This window comes from Pleurodeles waltl, chromosome 4_2, assembly GCF_031143425.1.
Source record: "Pleurodeles waltl isolate 20211129_DDA chromosome 4_2, aPleWal1.hap1.20221129, whole genome shotgun sequence".
Classification (NCBI taxonomy): Eukaryota; Metazoa; Chordata; class Amphibia; order Caudata; family Salamandridae; genus Pleurodeles; species Pleurodeles waltl.
The window spans coordinates 362,601,243-362,618,947 of record NC_090443.1 but is presented as its reverse complement, the minus strand read 5'-3'; the positions used below and the strand labels follow the sequence as shown (position 1 = coordinate 362,618,947).

Here is a 17,705-nt window from a genome sequence, read left to right as displayed (position 1 = left end):
TGTGTGCTTGGGATGGGTTGGGGTTGAGGAGAATGGAACTGGGAAGTGGAAGTTGGAGTGGGGGCGGTTTAAACCGGGACAATGGCTGCCATCAGAGAGGAGGCCAGAGTTTGAATCGATCTCTGTTGGGCCATCAATCCACCCTGAATGCCCTCCAGGAATGCATTAGATTGCTGCAGCTGGGCTGCCAGCTCCTGGATGGCATTCACAATGGTTGACTGCCCTACAGAGATGGATCTCAGGAGGTCAATAGCCTCCTCACTCAGGGCAACAGGGTTCACTGGGGGGATGCCTGAGGTGCCTGGGGCGAAGGAGATGCCCACCCTCCTGGGTGAGCGGGCATGGGCAACTCGCTGAGGTGCTACTGGGAGGGCGGTGCTAGTATGAGGTGTGGTGGCTGTACCTGCAGCTGGGGTGGTCACAAAGGTGTCCGCCACCACCAGAAAGCTCCCATCAGAGGAGGTATCAGAGTCTGTGTTGTCCCCTCCAGTCTCCGCCGTGGTGCTCCCCTCACCCTCTGTCACACTGGTGCCCTCAGTGTAGGTGGACTCTGCCTCCAGGGTCCTGTGGGATGCAGCTCCCTCTGTCGCCGGTGCCTCTTCTCCTCCACCAGATGATGCTAATGCACATAAGGACAGTATGACAAAACAAGATGGGGGGGAGAGAGACAAATGATACACTGGGTCAATGACTGCACCAACACCACTGTTGGTGTACACAGCACCCTCACACACAGGGAACAGGCCTACGCACTATGCATTGTACTACCAGTTAAATGGCTACTCAACAAGGAATGAGGAGGGGTACACACCGCCATCTGCAGCCCACCTGGGACCCACACAGCCCTGACCAGTAGTGAATACTAACAAGCTAGGTGTTTTCCCTTCAGACCCTTAGCCACCAGAGGACCTACGCTGCTATGTCTGGCCTGGCCTAGGGGCACCCACTGACAAACAACCACCACCAGGATACCACCCCTCCAGCCGTGAGCTTCAATGAGGGTCACTGTTCTCACTCCCTTGTGGTTGCTGTGATGCTGTCAAGGGCTCATCCAGCTCAAGATAGGCCACCGCCAGTATGGGGGGGGGTCAGGGTCCTACGGGCACCCCTTCTTCGTTGGGAGGCCATACCCAGCTGGGCCTCCACAGTCTTCCGTGCCCAGCATCTCAGGTCCTCCCACTGTTTGCGACAGTGGGTGCTCCGCCTGCCATAGACCCCTAGGGTCTGAACATCCTTGGCAATGGCACGCCATATACTCTTCATTTGATGGGCGCTGACCTGCAGAGGTAATACAGATAGGAGAACACCATTAGACAAACAGTTCAGCCAGTAATACAAATGGCCCACCATACCCATTTCCATCATCATTGGCACATACATAGCCTAGCACACAACATGTTCTCCACCAAGAGGACATCCACCCACCCCCTTTACACAAGGCCTTCACACACACAACTCCATGCATTCATGCCACATGCATCGTGCCCACAGTGTACTCACCTGTTGGTCTGGAGGCCCATACAGCAGTCCGTACTGGGGTAGGACCCCATCAGCCAGTCGCTCCAACTCCTCAGAAGTGGAGGCTGGGGTCCTTTCCCTAGTCACACAGGCCATGGTAGGTTCCAGACACAGGTCACAGAAGCACATGCAGTGTAGGTCCTCCCTTATGAAAGGTCAGGAAACAAGTGATGAATATGATAGAAAATGGCGGTCACGTCAGAGGCGGTGCATACCGTCACCACTGACGTAGATCACCATTGCCCACTGTACCCCATAGGGCCCAATTATAACCAATGAGGAATTGCACAGCGGTTTTCGACCACCTACCGCTACGGTGTACAATGTCAGCGGCATTACCTCACTTTCACCTGTCCTTCCACATAGGGCAGGTGGACACCATTTCAGGGGGGGAGAACAGGCCTATGGATTAATGCTGCGTCACAGGATAAATAGGCACATACTTCACAAATCACAATGTCCCATAACATGTTTGCAGATTGGGGACTGCTGTTATGGCTCCATTGTTCAGTTTGTGACAGCCTCCTCACTCTTTTGTCCCTTAGATACCTACTGCTGCAGATGAATAGGAGATGGAAATATACCCCTGTGTACAGATCCCTGGTGGACTTGGCTACACTGGAGGACAGGCACATTATTCTCACCTCTAGACTCGACAGGGCCACAATCACAGAGCTGTCTGCCCAATTAGAGCCTGACCTGATATCTGCTATCCGTCACCCCACTATGATCCCCCCTCTTGTGCAAGTCCTATTCATGCTCCATTTCCAGGCAACTGGTTCTTTCCAAGTGACAGTGGGCTTGGCAGCAGGAATGTCACAGACAATGTTCTCAATAGTGCTGCATGAGTGTTGTCTGCCCTGATAAAACACATGTGCAGCTACATTGCATTCCCCCAGGTTGAGGATTTGACCACTGTGAAGGCCGGATTCTATGCAATGGGACATATCCCCAATATAATTGGTGCGATTGACGAACACATATTGCATTTGTCCCTCCCACCAGAATGAAAAGGTGTTCAGGAATCCTAAGAGTTTCCACTCCATGAATGTGCAGATGGTGTGCTGGCGGACCAGTACATCCCCCACGTCAATGCTAGGTATCCTGGGTCGGTGCATGATGCCTTTGTCCTGAGGAATAGCAGCATCCCAAATGTGATGTCTCAACTACAGAGGCACTGGGTGTGGCTAATAGGTGAGCCCTGGGTCCCACCCAGTATATGTTGGTGTATGTCTATGGTGTTGGCCATATAGGATAGTGTGTGGCTAAATGTTGTCCCTCAATATTTGCAGGTGACTCTGGTTACCCAAACCTATCATGGCTGCTGACCCCTGTGAGGAATGCCAGGACAAGGGCAGAAGAACGTTATAATGAGGCACATGGGCGAACCAGAAGGATCATTAAAAGGACCTTTGGCCTCCTGAAGGCCAGGTTCCGGTGCCTCCATCTGACAGGTGGATCCCTGTGCTAATCACCCAAGAAGGTCTGCCAGATGGTAGTGGCATGCTGCATGTTGCACAACCTGGCCTGCAGACGCCATATACCTTTTCTGCAGGAGGAGGAGACTGGAGATGCCCCTGTGGCAGCAGTGGACCCTGTGGACAGTGAGGATGAGGAGGCAGATGATGAGGATGTGGACAACAGAACATCTGTGATCCGTCAGGAGTTGCAATGACACACAGGTGAGACAGTGCAACTTTACATTTCAATGGCTTTGGTTGTAATCAATCAATCATTTTGTAAAGTGCGCTACATACCCGTGGGGGTTTCAAGGCGCTGGGGGGGGGGAGGGTGCTACTACTGCTCGAAGAGCCAAGTCTTGAGGAGTTTTCTGAAGGAAAGAAGGTCCTGGTTCTGTCGTAGATCCGGCGGGAGGGTGTTCCAGGTCTTGGCGGCGAGGTACGAGAATGATCTGCCGCCGGAAGATTTGCGTCGGATGCAGGGGATGGAGGCGAGGGCGAAGTTAGCGGAGCGGAGGTGCCGATTGGGGGTGTAGAAGCTGAGTCTGTTGTTCAGGTATGATGGTCCGGTGTTGTGGAGTGCCTTGTGTGCGTGGGTGAGGAGCTTGAAGGTGATCCTCTTGTTGACGGGAAGCCAGTGAAGGTCTCTTAGGTGGGGGGTGATGTGGCAGTGGCGAGGGATGTTGAGGATGAGTCGGGCAGAGGCGTTTTGGATGCGTTGGAAGCGTTGGAGGAGTTTGGATGAGATACCGTTGTAGAGGGCATTGCCGTAGTTGAGTCTGCTGCTGACGAGGGCCTGGGTTACTGTTTTTCTTGTTTCTGTTGGCATCCATTTGTAAACTCTGCGAAGCATGCGGAGGGTTTTGTAGCAGGAGGAGGAGATGGCGCTGACCTGCTTTGACATGGAGAGTGAGGAGTCGAGGGTGAAGCCGAGGTTTTGTGCGCTGTCGATGGGTGTTGGAGGGGGACACTGCGTGGACGGCCACCATGAGTTGTCCCAGGCGGAGGAGGTGCGCCCAAGGATGAGGACCTCTGTTTTGTCCGAGTTCAGTTTAAGCTGGCTGTCTCTCATCCAGTCGGCGATGGCTTTTAGTCCCTCGTGGAGGTTGGTTTTGGCGGTGTGCGGGTCCTTGGTGAGGGAGAGGATGAGTTGGGTGTCATCGGCATAGGAGATGATGTTGAGGTTGTGCTGGCGGGCCACTTGTGCGAGGGGGCCATGTAGATGTTGAACCGCGTCGGGCTGAGGGATGAGCCCTGGGGTACGCCACAGATGATGTTGAAGGCTTTGGATTGGTACGGGGGAGGCGGACTCTTTGGGTTCTGCCGCCGAGGAAGGATGCGGTCCATTCGAGGGCTTGGTCCTGGATTCCTGCTGCGTGGAGGCGGGATTTTAGGGTGTGGTGACAGACGGGGTCAAAGGCGGCTGATAGGTCTAGAAGGATGAGGGCTGATGTTTTTTCATTGTCGAGGTGGCTTCTGATGTTGTCTGTGGCAGCGAGGAGGGCGGTTTCGGTGCTGTGGTTGCGTCTGAAGCTGGACTGGGAGGGGTCGAGGGTGTTGTTGTCACTCTGTGTGGCACTGGCATGCTGGTATTTCCCACTTCTTTGCCCACTTACTGTTACCTCTGGATATTCATTTTGCAGATGCTGGTGATTTGACAAATACTCCTGGTGTGATCACAACAGCCAGCTACAGGTCATTAATTCTATGCTCATTCTATGTACAGTTCATTTGCAATGGTTGTAGCTTTTTCAATCAATACATATTTGAAATACATGACATACTCGAAGTTGATTTTTATCAAAGGGTGTTTATTGTAGTGCTAGTATTTAAAGGGGAAGGTGCAATGGGATGAGGAGATGATGGAGGAAAGTCCAGGATATTGATCGAGTCTGTTTGTAGCACAGGTGCATTGTCCAAGGGGACACAGGAAGGGGAGGGTTATATATCGGAACCACAGGTGCTTTAAGCACCTGTGGCTCAACAACGAGGTCGTTCTAACCATTAATGCCTTTACCACAAATGCGTTTACAACGATTTTACCATTGTAAACGCATTCCTGGTAAAGGCATTAGCGATCAGCATGCACGCTTCCAGCATGCTTCCCCCCTAACCCCCATCCCCAAAAATTACAGCGACCCTCCCATCCCCTCAACTACCCCAACCCCCACCCCCAAAATCACCAGAACCCCAACCCCCCTCCCCTAAAACCTAAACCACCCCAACCCCCAACCCACCCCTTAAACCTAAACCCTGACCCCCCTCCCCCTAAACCCTAATCACCCCCAGTCGCCCACCCCACCCCAAAAACTACAAATACCTCGAGTCCGCACCCGCCTCTAAAACCTAAACAACCCAACCCCCCAACCCACCCCTTAAACCTGAACCCTGACCCCCCTCCCCCAAACCCTAATCACCCCCAGCCCCCCACCCACCCCAAAAACTAAAAATACCCCGAGTCCCCACCCCTGCCCCTAAAACCTAAACACCCCAACCCCCCAACCCACCCCTTAAACCTAAACCCTGCCCCCCTAAACCCTAATTACCCCGAGCCCCCACCCCCCAAAAAAAACAGCCCATGTCCCAGCCCAATTTACCTCCTCCCATCCACCGCGTTGACTCTGACTCCCTTCTTCTGTACCTTAAACATGCATGTACGTTGTTCAGACATGCGTGGTTAAGGTACCAAAACCAGGAAGTCGTGGAAAAGGAAAGCGTTGTTCCGCTTTCATTTTTCACGACTTTGTGGTTTCGGAGTCGTTGTTCTGGGTGTTTCCCAAGGGGAGCAATGGCAGTTCAAGGTGGACAAGGTGACTGAGTGGGACACAAGGGGGACAATCAAGAGAGTCTCATTTCCTGGCGGTGGTCTTGACAAATGTCTGTGGCTTCTGTCTGGAGTGCAGGAAAAGTTTGCGGGGTGGTTCACCTTCTGCAGGGGGAGGGGTGCTGGTGGTCTGTTGGTCCTGTGGTGGGGCCTCTTGGCCTCTAGTGGCAGCGGAGGTGGAGGGATATTGAAATGACTGGCTAGTGGCAGGGGCTCTCTGGTGTGACACTGCCTCCCTCATAATGTTGGCCATGTCTACCAGCACCCTTGCTACGGAGATCAGGGTAATGTTGATGGCCTGCAAGTCCTCCCTGATACTGTCCCACTTGCAGCCGCCTGTTCTTCTGCACATTGTCTAGGATCTGGCCCATTCTGTCCTTGGAATGTTGATAGGCTCCCAGGATCTCGGAAAGCACCTCCTGGAGAGTCGGTTCCCTGCTCCTGTCTTCCCCCTGGGTCACAGCAGTCCTCCCAATGTCCCTGGTGGCCTGTGCCTCTATCTGTGCCCACTGCCACTGACCCCAGGTCCCTGATTGTCTTGTGTATGAGGTGTAGCCTGGGGTCCCTGTACAGGTGGGCACACTGCTGATTGACCTGTCCTGGGGGCAGAGGTTTGGGGGTGCTGGGTGGGTGCTGTGATGTTGGTTCCTGATGGGGAGGCTCTGTGGTGGTCTGTGACTGGGCTTGGGGGACCGGCTGTCCAGTGGTCCCTGATGGGAAAGGTAGATCGTCTAGATCCTGAAGACCAGAGTTACTGTCATCACTGTGGGTCTCTTCTGTTGGGGGACTGGATAGTGATGGCACCTCCTCTCCAGTGACATTGGCAGGGGTACCCTTTGGGGATGTAAATGATGTATTATGCTTCATGTGTATGACATATTGTACATCCCTGGCTTCCCCTCTATGTTGGTGTTGCCCTGCCAGCTTTTACTTGTGTGTGTTGGTGTATGGTGGGATTGTTAGTTTCCCTACGCTGGGCATACTTTAGTGATGAGTGTCCATGCAGGGCTGTGAGGGGTGTCCATGCATTGGTCCAGCATGCAGGGATTGGCATTGGGATTAGTGCGATGTGATGGTGGAGTGTGTGGGATGGAGTGGAGTGATGGGAGTGAGGGTGAGGGTATGTGATGGCATGCAAGTATGGGGGTTGATAATTGTTGAAAGTTTACTTACCAGAGTCCAGTCCTCCTCCGACACTGGTCAGGCCCTCAGAATGCAGTATTGCCAAGACTTGCTCCTCCCATGTTGTGAGTTGTGGGGGAGGAGGTGAGGGTCCACTGCCAGTCCTCTGTATAGAGAGCTGGTGTCTTGCAGCTATGGAACATACATTCCCCCTTAGGTTGTTCCACCTCTTCCTGATGTTGTCCCTTGTTCTGGGGTGCTGTCCCACGGCGTTGACCCTGTAAACGATTCTCCGCCATAGCTCCATCTTCCTAGCTATTGATATTTGCTGCACCTGTGCTCCAAATAGCTGTGGCTCTACCCTGATGATTTCCTCCACCATGACCCTTAACTCCTCCTCAGTGAAACGGGGGTGCCTTTGTGGTGCCATGTGTGTTATGTGATGTATGTTGGTGAGGGTGTATTGGGTAATGTGTTGGGGTGTGTGATGTGGAGTATGTGAGGGGTGTATGGGTGTGTGGCTCTACCTGTCGCAGTGGTCTTGGTAATAGTCTTGTGCCAATGATTTGTATTCGTAAGGGGTTGTGAGTGATGTGGGTGTGTGTTTTATAGTCGTATGGGTGTGTTGTGTGTATGGGTGTCAAGTGTGTGTTGTTTGAATTGTCCAATGTGGTGTTGTTTTGTATGTGGTTATCCATTGTGAGCGTGGCGGCATGTACCGCCAATGGTTTACCGCCGTTGAATGTCCACTGTGGTGATTTGTGGGTCATAATGTGATGGGCGTTGTTCTGCTGGCGTAACGGTGTGGGTTTTGGGACTGCCACTTTATCACTGACCTTTGGGCTGGCAGATTTGTGTATGTGGCTGTACTCTGTCAGATTGCTGTGGGTGTGTTATAATATGGTGAACTGATATCCGCCACCGCCGCGGTAAATTGGCAGACGTCAGCGTGGCGGTAAGCAGGATTTACCACCAGTGTCATAATGAGGGCCTTAATGTTGAAGAACCAAGAAATTATTTCACATTTCATCCAGGTGGCATGTCAATGCAAATACTTAAGAAATGTTATTTTGTTTCAGAGGTGCTGCTCAGAGGATATATCGCACAGTTTAACAGATGCCATCCAGAGCAACTGTTGGAAATATACAATGGCTAACTTCATACTATTGCGGGATCTCCCCATAGCAAGCAAAAAAAAAAACCCTGGTCCATATCAAAATAACATCTTGAGACAGCCATGGATTATCTCGTTATGCCAACTAAAAGGAGTCCCCAAAGCACCGCAGACCAGAGTGTCCAAGTTGGTCAGTGATGGCCAGGGGCATGCCAGATTTTAAGGATATCCCCTTAGGACAAATGTACAGACAAATAATATAAATATTAAGCATTTACACTGTCACTCATAGTAAGTAATAAATGGCATAGAGTCATCCCCCATGTATCGACATTGAAACCCCCTGTTTTAGACCTACTAAGCAAACTCAGAATCATGTCACACATCCACACTTCCACCTAAAGACAGATGACACACCTGCAGAAACAAAAGCTCACAAGATGGTTAACAAATACATTCTATTTTCATCTAAAAACATTTAAAGAAACAAGGGGTGAATTTCTGACAACCACTGAATGACCAGTGACAACTGAAAAATACACTGGTCCCTTTGTGGTTCCTAACGTGGCCCACAGTGGTCTTCTCTGCACACCTTCTGAAGAAACAGGGGTTCACTTGACAGTTCTCACTGGTCGACTGGATGATTAGCGATTAAGAAATAAAGCCCCATCGCAGATTGTTACTGATCGTCTAAAGAGTCCTCTAAACACATCCACTATTAGAGATACTTTAATTTTGTTTTCTTTCGCAGAGGCACTAAATCAATTGAACACCATAATTGGTATAGACACCACTGGGATTACTCACCTATATTAGGAATGTCACAGGGTAGCTGATGGTTTTTCCAGATAAAGGACGGCTGGCTGTTTAGCACTGTTGTTTCATTGGTGCTTGTGTCAAACTGCAGTAATGAGGTAAACTGAAGAAAGTGAACATGCAAAAAGTTACGGCTCCTGTCTCAAGCAACCTTCACTCACTCAGGCTTCACAAAAAGTAAGGGGTCATGGTACAAGAATATAGAGGGACAAAATACCAAAAGGTAAGCAAATATAGGGAAGTATAGATTTTCTATCCCTAGCTCCACATCTACGTACCTTAAAGACATATATATCACCAAGGTAGATATGTGGAGCTGGGTACAGAAAATCTAGACTTATTTACCTGTCAATATTTTATATTCAATATTGTGTCCCATCGATATTCTGATGTTGATATTCAGTGTGCACACAGTTTCTCGCTCAGACGGCAAGAAGAAATTTCCACCATCTTACGAGATAAAGTCAACCAACAAGGAGAAATTATCCTACAGTTATCACAGGAAAGAACAGTGTTTATTACTTTATGAAGCCCACAGACTATTAACAGAGTTGTACAAATGTGCATTTATAAGGGACCCCATGGACTATTTTGTTCAACTTCATGCTATGGAAAACCATGGCGACTCTGCTGTCATGATCACTAGTTACTTTTACTTTCTTATTTGCATTTTCTATATAAAATGATGCATGCATCTTTCTAGTCACAAGAAAATATTTAAAAAAACAATCAAACACTTGAAAAGACAAATACGTTTGATACAAAATGAATGCACAGCAATATGAAACTATGGGCACAAAATACAAAAATAACACAACTATAAAATCTGATTATTAATACTTGGCATTTCATACAAATGTAAACAAATAATTAAACATTAAGATTTTGAACATGTTTTTAAGGAAAAGGAATTATAAAATATTCAGAAAAATAATAGTTTATCATTCATACTTGTACTGACTTTTGTTTCTGCACTTTTAAAGACTTCCAAGTAATGAAATAACCTCATAATGGATATGATATTAAATGGCGTTTGTTTAGTGCTATCACGGGAGGTGCATAGTGTAATACTTTTTTTCTGTCCATCACCACCTGGAAAAATCTGACAGTAAGGTACAGGAAAAAAAGCTATAATGACCCTTCCACCAACCCAAGGAGAAAACTCATAGTTTGGGGTGTCATTAGTTTTTATTCAAAAAGAACATCCGTCTTTGGAGTTTATTTTTGAAAACCAACAAGAAAGTTTGAAGTTTTGTGCAGGGCCATCAAAACTGACAGTGGCCATCCACCATACTTCTAGTACATTGAAAGGAACTGTTGTGACAACGGTTTCCATTAGTGTACAGAGACAACAGCTGGGCTGGCAGTTATCTCTAAATTGGGCGGGCAGTATTCCTTCAGGATGACACCGTATTCTACCTGCCAACCCCCTAAATCAGGCCGAAATTCTTTAGAGTGCATTAATTTCCTCATTTTACAACTATATTTATAAATATGCACTAGCTGAAAAAAACATTTATAATCTGAGAAAAAAAGGATAAAGGGACAGTTGTCTTTTAGGACAGAGTTTAGTTTGTGTTAATCGAGGCAAGCAAACAAAAGTATTCAGAAAATGCTAAAAGTTATGTGAATTTTACACACGATGAGGACATTAATAAAATCACTAATGACAACTACAACTCAAAGAATCAGCTCAAGAGCGAGATTATTCTTGGAATATGTATATGTAAAGGTGGTGCTTGTAAATATATACAAAACTGCACTTTAACTCATATTGTGAGATTGTTTTATATTTCACTGTAATACATGTACGGCTTCATGAACATAAAGGATGGGCTAGAATGGCCGTGTTTTGCTTACAAGTGATATTTCTAGTCTAATAACTGTGAATTAACATCTCTTTCCACTGGTGTATCCTGGTTTTCAGTTTTCAATGCCAGTTTTTCAGCTTGTAAAATGTTCTGAACTGCAGCAGAACTTAATACTGATTCATGACCAGTGGTCGCAGGAAAGAAGCCGGGGATTTAATGCAGGGCCGGCTTTAGCACTGGTGGCACCCTGTGCAACAGTCTATTTTGGCGCCCCCAACTCAATGGCCACCTCCTCAGATTCCCTCACTACTACCTGACAAATGTGCCCCTCATATCTCCATAGCCCCCCTTTCACATACATTCATTTGTTTGAAAGGGCTTTTAAAGGCTGGCTTTAATAATCAACTCAGCTATCCACACAAAATATAGTTCTGTTCTTTGCAGCAGACACATTAACCCTCTACGCTACTTTATGCCGAGTCAAAGCTGTTTCTAGACAAAACCCCCATCAAGCAATCATTCAGAGCAGTTGTAAAGCGCACTAATCACCTGTGAAGGTCTCAAGGCGCTGATGGGGGGGTGGGCTGCTACTGCTTGAACTGCTTGAACAGTCATGTCTTGAGGTGTCTCCTGAAGGTAAGTAGGTCCTGTGTCTTTCGCAGGTGGGTGGGAAGAGTGTTCCATTTCTTGGCAGCAAAGTGGGAGAATGATCTGCCACCAGAGGTCTTTATGTGGATGTGTGGGACGGTGGCGAGGGCAATGTCGGCGGAGCAAAGCTGCCAGGTCGAGGTGTAGAAGGATAGAAAGAGAGCTGTCTGTTGAGGTATTCTGGTCCGGTGTTGTGCAGTGCCTTGTGATCGTGGGTGAGGAGTTTGAACGTGATTTTCTTGTTGATGGGGAGCCAGTGTAGGTCTCTCAGGTGGGCTGTGATATGGCAGTGGTGGGGGATGTCCAGGATAAGGCGTGCCGAGGCGTTCTGTATGCGTTGCAGTCTTTTCTGGAGCATGGCCATGGTTCCTGCGTAGAGGGCATTGCCACAGTCCAGTTTGCTGCTTACGAGGGCTTGGGTGGCCGTCCTTCATGTTTCAGTGGGAATCCATTTGTAGATCTTCTGATGCATGCGGAGGGTGTTGAAGCAGGAGGAAAAGATGGCGTTGACTTGCTGGGTCATTTATAGTGATGAGTCCAGGACGAATCCCAAGTTGAGTGCAAAGTTGGTGGGTGTCGGTGTGGTTCCCAGTGTGGCAGGCCACCAGGAGTCGTCCCATGCGGAGGGGGTCGAGCCTAGGAATAGGACCTCAGTTTTGTCATAATTCAGTTTCTGGCAGCTGTTCTTTATCCATTCGGCAATGGCCTTCATTCCTTTGTGGAGGTTGTTTTTGGCGATGATGGGGTCCTTGGTGAGGGAGAGGATCAGCTGGGTGTCATCGGCGTATGAGATGATGTTGAGGTTGTGAGATCGGTCGATGTTTGTGAGCGGAGCCATGTAGACGTTATAGAAAATCGGGCTGAGGGACATTCCCTGGGGTATGATGATTTTGGTGGCTTCATAGCGGAATGGAGGGAGGCGGACTCTCTGAGTTCTGCTGGTGAGGAAGGGGGTGATCAAGTCCAGGGCTCCGGCATGGATCCCTGCGTCGTTGAGGCTTGTGCATAGTGTGTGGTGGCAGACAGTGTCCAACATGGCTGAAAGGTCCAGGAGGATGCTGGCTGCGGTTTCACCATATTCAAGTACGGTCCTGATATCGTCCGTGGAGGCGTTGAGGGCGGTGTCAGTGCTCTGGTTGCTGCGGAATCCGGATTGGGACGGGTCCAGAGTGTTGTTCTTCTCAAGGAAACAGGTCAGTTGTTTGTTGACAATTTTCTCTATGACGTTTGTAGGGAAGAGGAGCAGGGAGATGGGCTGGAAGTTCTTGAGGTCCTTTGAGTCTGCCTTGGGTTTCTTGAGGAGGGCTTTGATCTCGGCATGTTTCCAGCTCTCCGGGAAGGTGGCAGTCTCAAAGGAACTGTTAATGATCTTCCGGAGTTGGGGTGTGATGATGGAGCTTGCTTTGTTGAAGGTGCGGTGAGGGCAGGGGTCGGGTGGTGATCAGGAGTGGATGGTGTTCATGATTTCGATGGTGTCGTCATTGACGTGGGCCCAGGAGAGCAGGAGGCTGGTGGGCGGTGAGTCTGTGGTGTCGGTGGGTTTCTCGAAGAAGAAGTGGATGCAGCAGTGGTCGGTCCAGTGGAGTTCGGTGGTGTGGCTGAAGGAGACGTGTTTGCTGGCGAAGAAAATGGGGTCGAGCATGTGTCCTGCGGAGTGGGTGGGTGTCGTGATGAGCTGCTTGAGGCCGAGGTTGGCAAGGTTGTTGAGCAGGGTGGTAGAGTTGTTGTTGTTGATGTTCTTGAGGTGGAAGTTCAGGTCTCCGAGGAGTATGTAGTCTGTGGATGCGAGGGCATGCATGCTGATGACGTCGGAGATGGAGTCGCTGAACTGCTGTCTGGAGCTGGGGGGTCTGTAAACGAGGGTCCCTCTGAGGGTGGTGTTTGGATCGGTGTAGATCTGGAAGCGTAGGTGTTCGGTGGTGCTGAGGGTGTCTTTGGTGCTGGTTGTGATTCTGAGGGTATTCTTGTGGACGATGGCGATGCCTCCTACTAGTCTGTTAGTGCGGTCCCTGCGGGTAATCTTGTAGCCGTCTGGGATGGCTATGGCGATGTTGGACGTTGAGGAGGGGTTCATCCAGGTCTCAGTCAAGAAGGTGACATCTGGGGAGGCTGAGTGTAGATTCCAGAGTTCGACGGTGTATTTGTGGACGGAGCGGGTGTTGAGTAGGATGCATCTGAGATGGTTGAGTCCTGCCTTGGTGGGTGGGTCACTGGCATGGAGGCTGGTGAAGGTGCAGTTCCGGCAGGAGAAGGGTCTGTGGATGAGCTGCGGGGTGGCTTGCCTCAAGCGTGCCAGCGGCCACCGTTAAGTGGGGCGGGGGGAGGAGAGGACAGCTGATAGGCAGGAGTAGGGGCGAAAACAGCACAAAAAAAAGGAGGCGGGCCCATGTGAGCAGCAGCTGCGGGAGTACAGCCCGAGAGAGAGGAAGGGGGCGGGCCGCAGGGGCAACAGCAGCAAGGGAGAGAAAGAGAGGGAGAGCGAGAGTGAGAGAGAGCGGAGTGAGGGAAGAGAAAAGTGAAGAAAGAGTGCAAAGTAGAAGCAAGACAAAAGGCGAAAGGAGCACAGTGGAGAGGGAAAGGCAAAAGGAGCATCAAGGGGGCAGACACAGAAGAGAAAGCACACAGAGAGCGAAGCAGTAAAAAGGAGGAGAGAGGCAGAGCGCAGCCTAGTAGGAAAGCAGAGCTTCCCCACTAGACACCAGGGATGAGCTGCAGGCAGAAGCCTGCAGGGAGGAGGAGGGCCTCAAACTCCTGACAGAGGTCAGGAGTTCAGAGGGACGAGGGCTCTTCCTACAGGTGGAGCTACGGGAGGCAGAGCAGTTCACTGACCAGGTCAGTGGTATTACTCGTCCTACCGTGCAGCAGGCGAAAGGCGCAAAAAAGATGGTGGGCTGCCAGGGCTGCAGCGGCAGGAGTGCATCACAAGTGAGAGGAGGGGGGGCGTGGCCCTAGGGGCAGCAGCAGCAGGGAGAGAGAGAGGGGGGAGAGCGAGAGTGAGAGAGCAGAGTGAGGGGAGAGAAAAGTGAAGAAAGAGTGTAAAGCAGAAGTGAGGCAAAAGGAGCACAGTGGAGAGCGAAAGGCAAACGCAGCGCAAAGGGGGCAAACACAGAAGGGAAAGCACACGGAGAGCGAAGTAGAAAAAAAGGAGAAGGGGGGCAGAGGGCAGCCTAGTAGGAAAGCAGAGCTCTCCTACTAGACACCAGGGATGAGGCTCAGGCAGAAGCCTGCGGGTGGAGGAGGGTCTCAAACTCCTGACAGATGTCAGGAGTTCAGAGGAACGAGGGCTCTACTTACAGGTGGAGCTACGGAAGGCAGAGCAATTCACTGGCCAGGTCAGTGGTATTGCTCCCATCTCCCTCCCTAGCAGGAACATTAATCACAAGAGGTATCTTGACATTTTAATTGCTTCATGAAGGCTAGACGCACATGGAACTTTTCAGCAGGTGCTTTTAAATCGCAAGTTTCGTAAGTTATTGCTAAACACAGTGCTCCCCGGGGTCAGGGCCCCTTAATCCAGGTCAGCACCCGGTGTGGCCGCACTGCTCGCACTGCCCTAAAGTCGACCCACATTGGATGACCCATGGGGGCAGCAGCTTCTGCCTGTACTGACCACTAACAGATGTCCAGGATACCGGGAGTGAAGCTCAAATGACCAAACCTTTAAATATGATACATTATATCATTAATTATTATTAAGGATTATAGTTATGAAGAAGATGCATATCCAACAATTAATGGAATATGGATAAATAATTCAAGTGGGATTAGAAAAACTAAACCACACTAGTAGCATTGACTGCAAGGAATGATGTGGTATTTAAAGAATTATAGAATCTGTTGAATGAGGTGAAGCACTTGGATCTCTGCCTTAGCACTGGTCACCTCTGACTTTAGCATACTCTATTTTCCAGCTTTGATATGATATGGTCGAAGCATTGTTTGAATTCAAAGTACGCGTCCTTCTAACCTTATGTTAGAAGCATTGCAACTTCCAACCACCTCAATGCGTGGTACTCAATTGAATAAATGATCAATGAGACCATTAAGGCCATTTTAAAATATAAGGTATAATTCTAGCCTCTTCTAACATGTCTACTATTTTAGGCTTATTGCTTTGAAGCATTGTAACTACCAGGTGCTATAATTAGCTCCTTTTGTAGATGTATAGTTATGCCTGAACATGCTGAGAAAAGAACCTGTGCCTTGAAGATTAGTATTTCTGCAGTGCAAACTTAGCCAAAAGGCAGCACACCACGAGTAGTCAAAGACATGCTTAAATTGGGAGAGTGATGGGAGAGGAAGCTGAGTTATGGACAGTTAATACATTGTGCTAGGATGTTTTTTAAAGGGGAGGGGCAAGTTGTCAACTCTTTCCTAAATTGAGCAGTGTTCCTGATGTTATTCCAGAACATAGGTGCATAGATGGCGAAGGTCTGTTTCTTTGTTTTTTCTTTTTACACGTCTTAAGTCTGCAGTATAATGGTATCCTGGCTACAGATGTGCTGACAACCACAAGTGATGGTGAGCTTGGGTCCAAGATATGTGACCCCTGACCTGTTTTGAGGTCGGGATCTCTCCCCACGCCACGCAACTCCACCTGACTGCGCCCGTGCCCTTTACCCCGCCTTCGCTGTTGCTGCGAGTTCGAGGCCCTCCACCACCCGCAGGCACCTGCAGCGCCTCATCCCTGTGTCTAGTGGTTGCCGTAAATATTGTGTGACTGTCTGTTTATTTTTTGTATTCTTTACTGCTCTTTGTCTCCTTTTTTTGCCTTTTTCTCCTTTCTCTTAAGCCTTTTTGAGCCATTTCACCTTTTTTGCCATTTTCTCCCTTGCTGTTTCCAGTCCCGCCACTGCGTCCCCTGCGGCCCGCCCCCCCTTGCTCCCCCATTCGCCCACCACTCCCGCCTCCCAGCTGCTCCTCCCTCACAACTCCCCTTCTTAATGGTGCCCGCTGCGCGGTGCAGAGAGTGTCCCTTGACCTGTTTTGAGGTCGGGATCGCTCCCCATGCCGCGCAGCTCCACCTCCCTTTCTTAATGGCGCACGTGCCGCTGGTGCGCCAGAGGTGCACCAGAGGCAAGCCCGTCTGCGCCTGGACCGCGCCCAGCGCCAGACCCCTTGGCCCCCACGATCCCCTTACTGCCCGACACTGCTACAGTGCCAACGTCTTCCAGTCCCTCAACACCGGCCGATCAGCCACCTGCTTCCAAGCCACCCCAAAGCTCACCCATGGACCCTTCTCCTGCAGGAACTACAGCTTCACCAGCCCCTGAGGTGCCGCCCCTCCTGCCAGAACTGAACACAACCACCTCAGATGCATCTTCCTCAACACCCGATCCGTCCACAAGCACGCCGTCAAACTTTGGGACCTACTCATCTCATCCTCCCCAGACATTGTCTTCCTAACCGAAACCTGGATGAACCCATCCTCGGAATCCGACATCGCCATAGCCATCCCAGACGGATATAAGATCACCCACAGAGACCGCATCAACAGACCGTGAGGAGGGATCGCCATAGTTCACAGGAACACCTTCAGAATCTCGACCAACACCGAAGACGCCCTTGACGCCGCCGAACACTTACACTTCCAGATTCACATCAACGCCAACACCACCCTCAGAGAAACACTTGTCTACAGACTCCCCAGCTGCAGTTCAGTGACTCCATCGCCGACGTAATCTGCACTCATGCCCTTGCTTCTACAGACTACATCCTCCTCGGCGACCTGAACTTTCACCTCGAGAACGCCAATGACAGCAACTCCATTTCCCTGCTCGACAACCTCACCAACTTCGGTCTCAAACAACTCGTCACAACACCCACCCACTCCGCCGGCCACACGCTCGACCCTGTCTTCTCCGCCAGCAGCCACTTCACCTTCAGCCACACCACCGAACTCCACTGGACCGACCAACGTTGCATCCACTTCACCTTCAAGAAATCCACAACGCACCACCATCCACAACAGATCACCCGCTGCAGCTAGAACAAGGTCACTGAAGACCAACTTATCTTCATCCTCGCCCGAGCCCCGCCACCCATCACCGCCGCCCTCAACATAACCACCCGCAACCTCAGACAATGGATAGATGACTGCGCCAACACTCTTGCCCGATCAAGAAACCCTCCAACAACCGCACCAGCACTAAGGCTATCTGGTTCACCGCCGACCTTCAGGCCTCCAAACGGGAGTGCCGAAAACTCAAGAAGAAGTGGCACCATGAACAAACAGAGATCAACCACACTGTCCTCAAGAACGGCATCCGCAAGCACCACCAGCTCATCCGGACCACCAAGAGATCCTCCTACAAGGAACGCATCGACAACAACGCACAAGACAGAAAAGAGCTCTTCAACATCATTAAGGAACTCGCCAACCCCAGGTCCTG

General features: G+C 50.1%; 1 protein-coding gene across 1 annotated transcript in view; it reads right to left on the bottom strand.

The window, feature by feature from the left end:
• Positions 1-17,705, bottom strand: part of LOC138293867 (guanylyl cyclase C-like) — a 695,267-nt gene that overhangs the window by 437,699 nt on the left and 239,863 nt on the right. Inside the window, exon 10 of the mRNA XM_069233168.1 lies at positions 8,846-8,957. Coding sequence (XP_069089269.1) covers positions 8,846-8,957 — 112 coding nt within the window. The remainder of the gene's footprint in view (positions 1-8,845; positions 8,958-17,705) is intronic.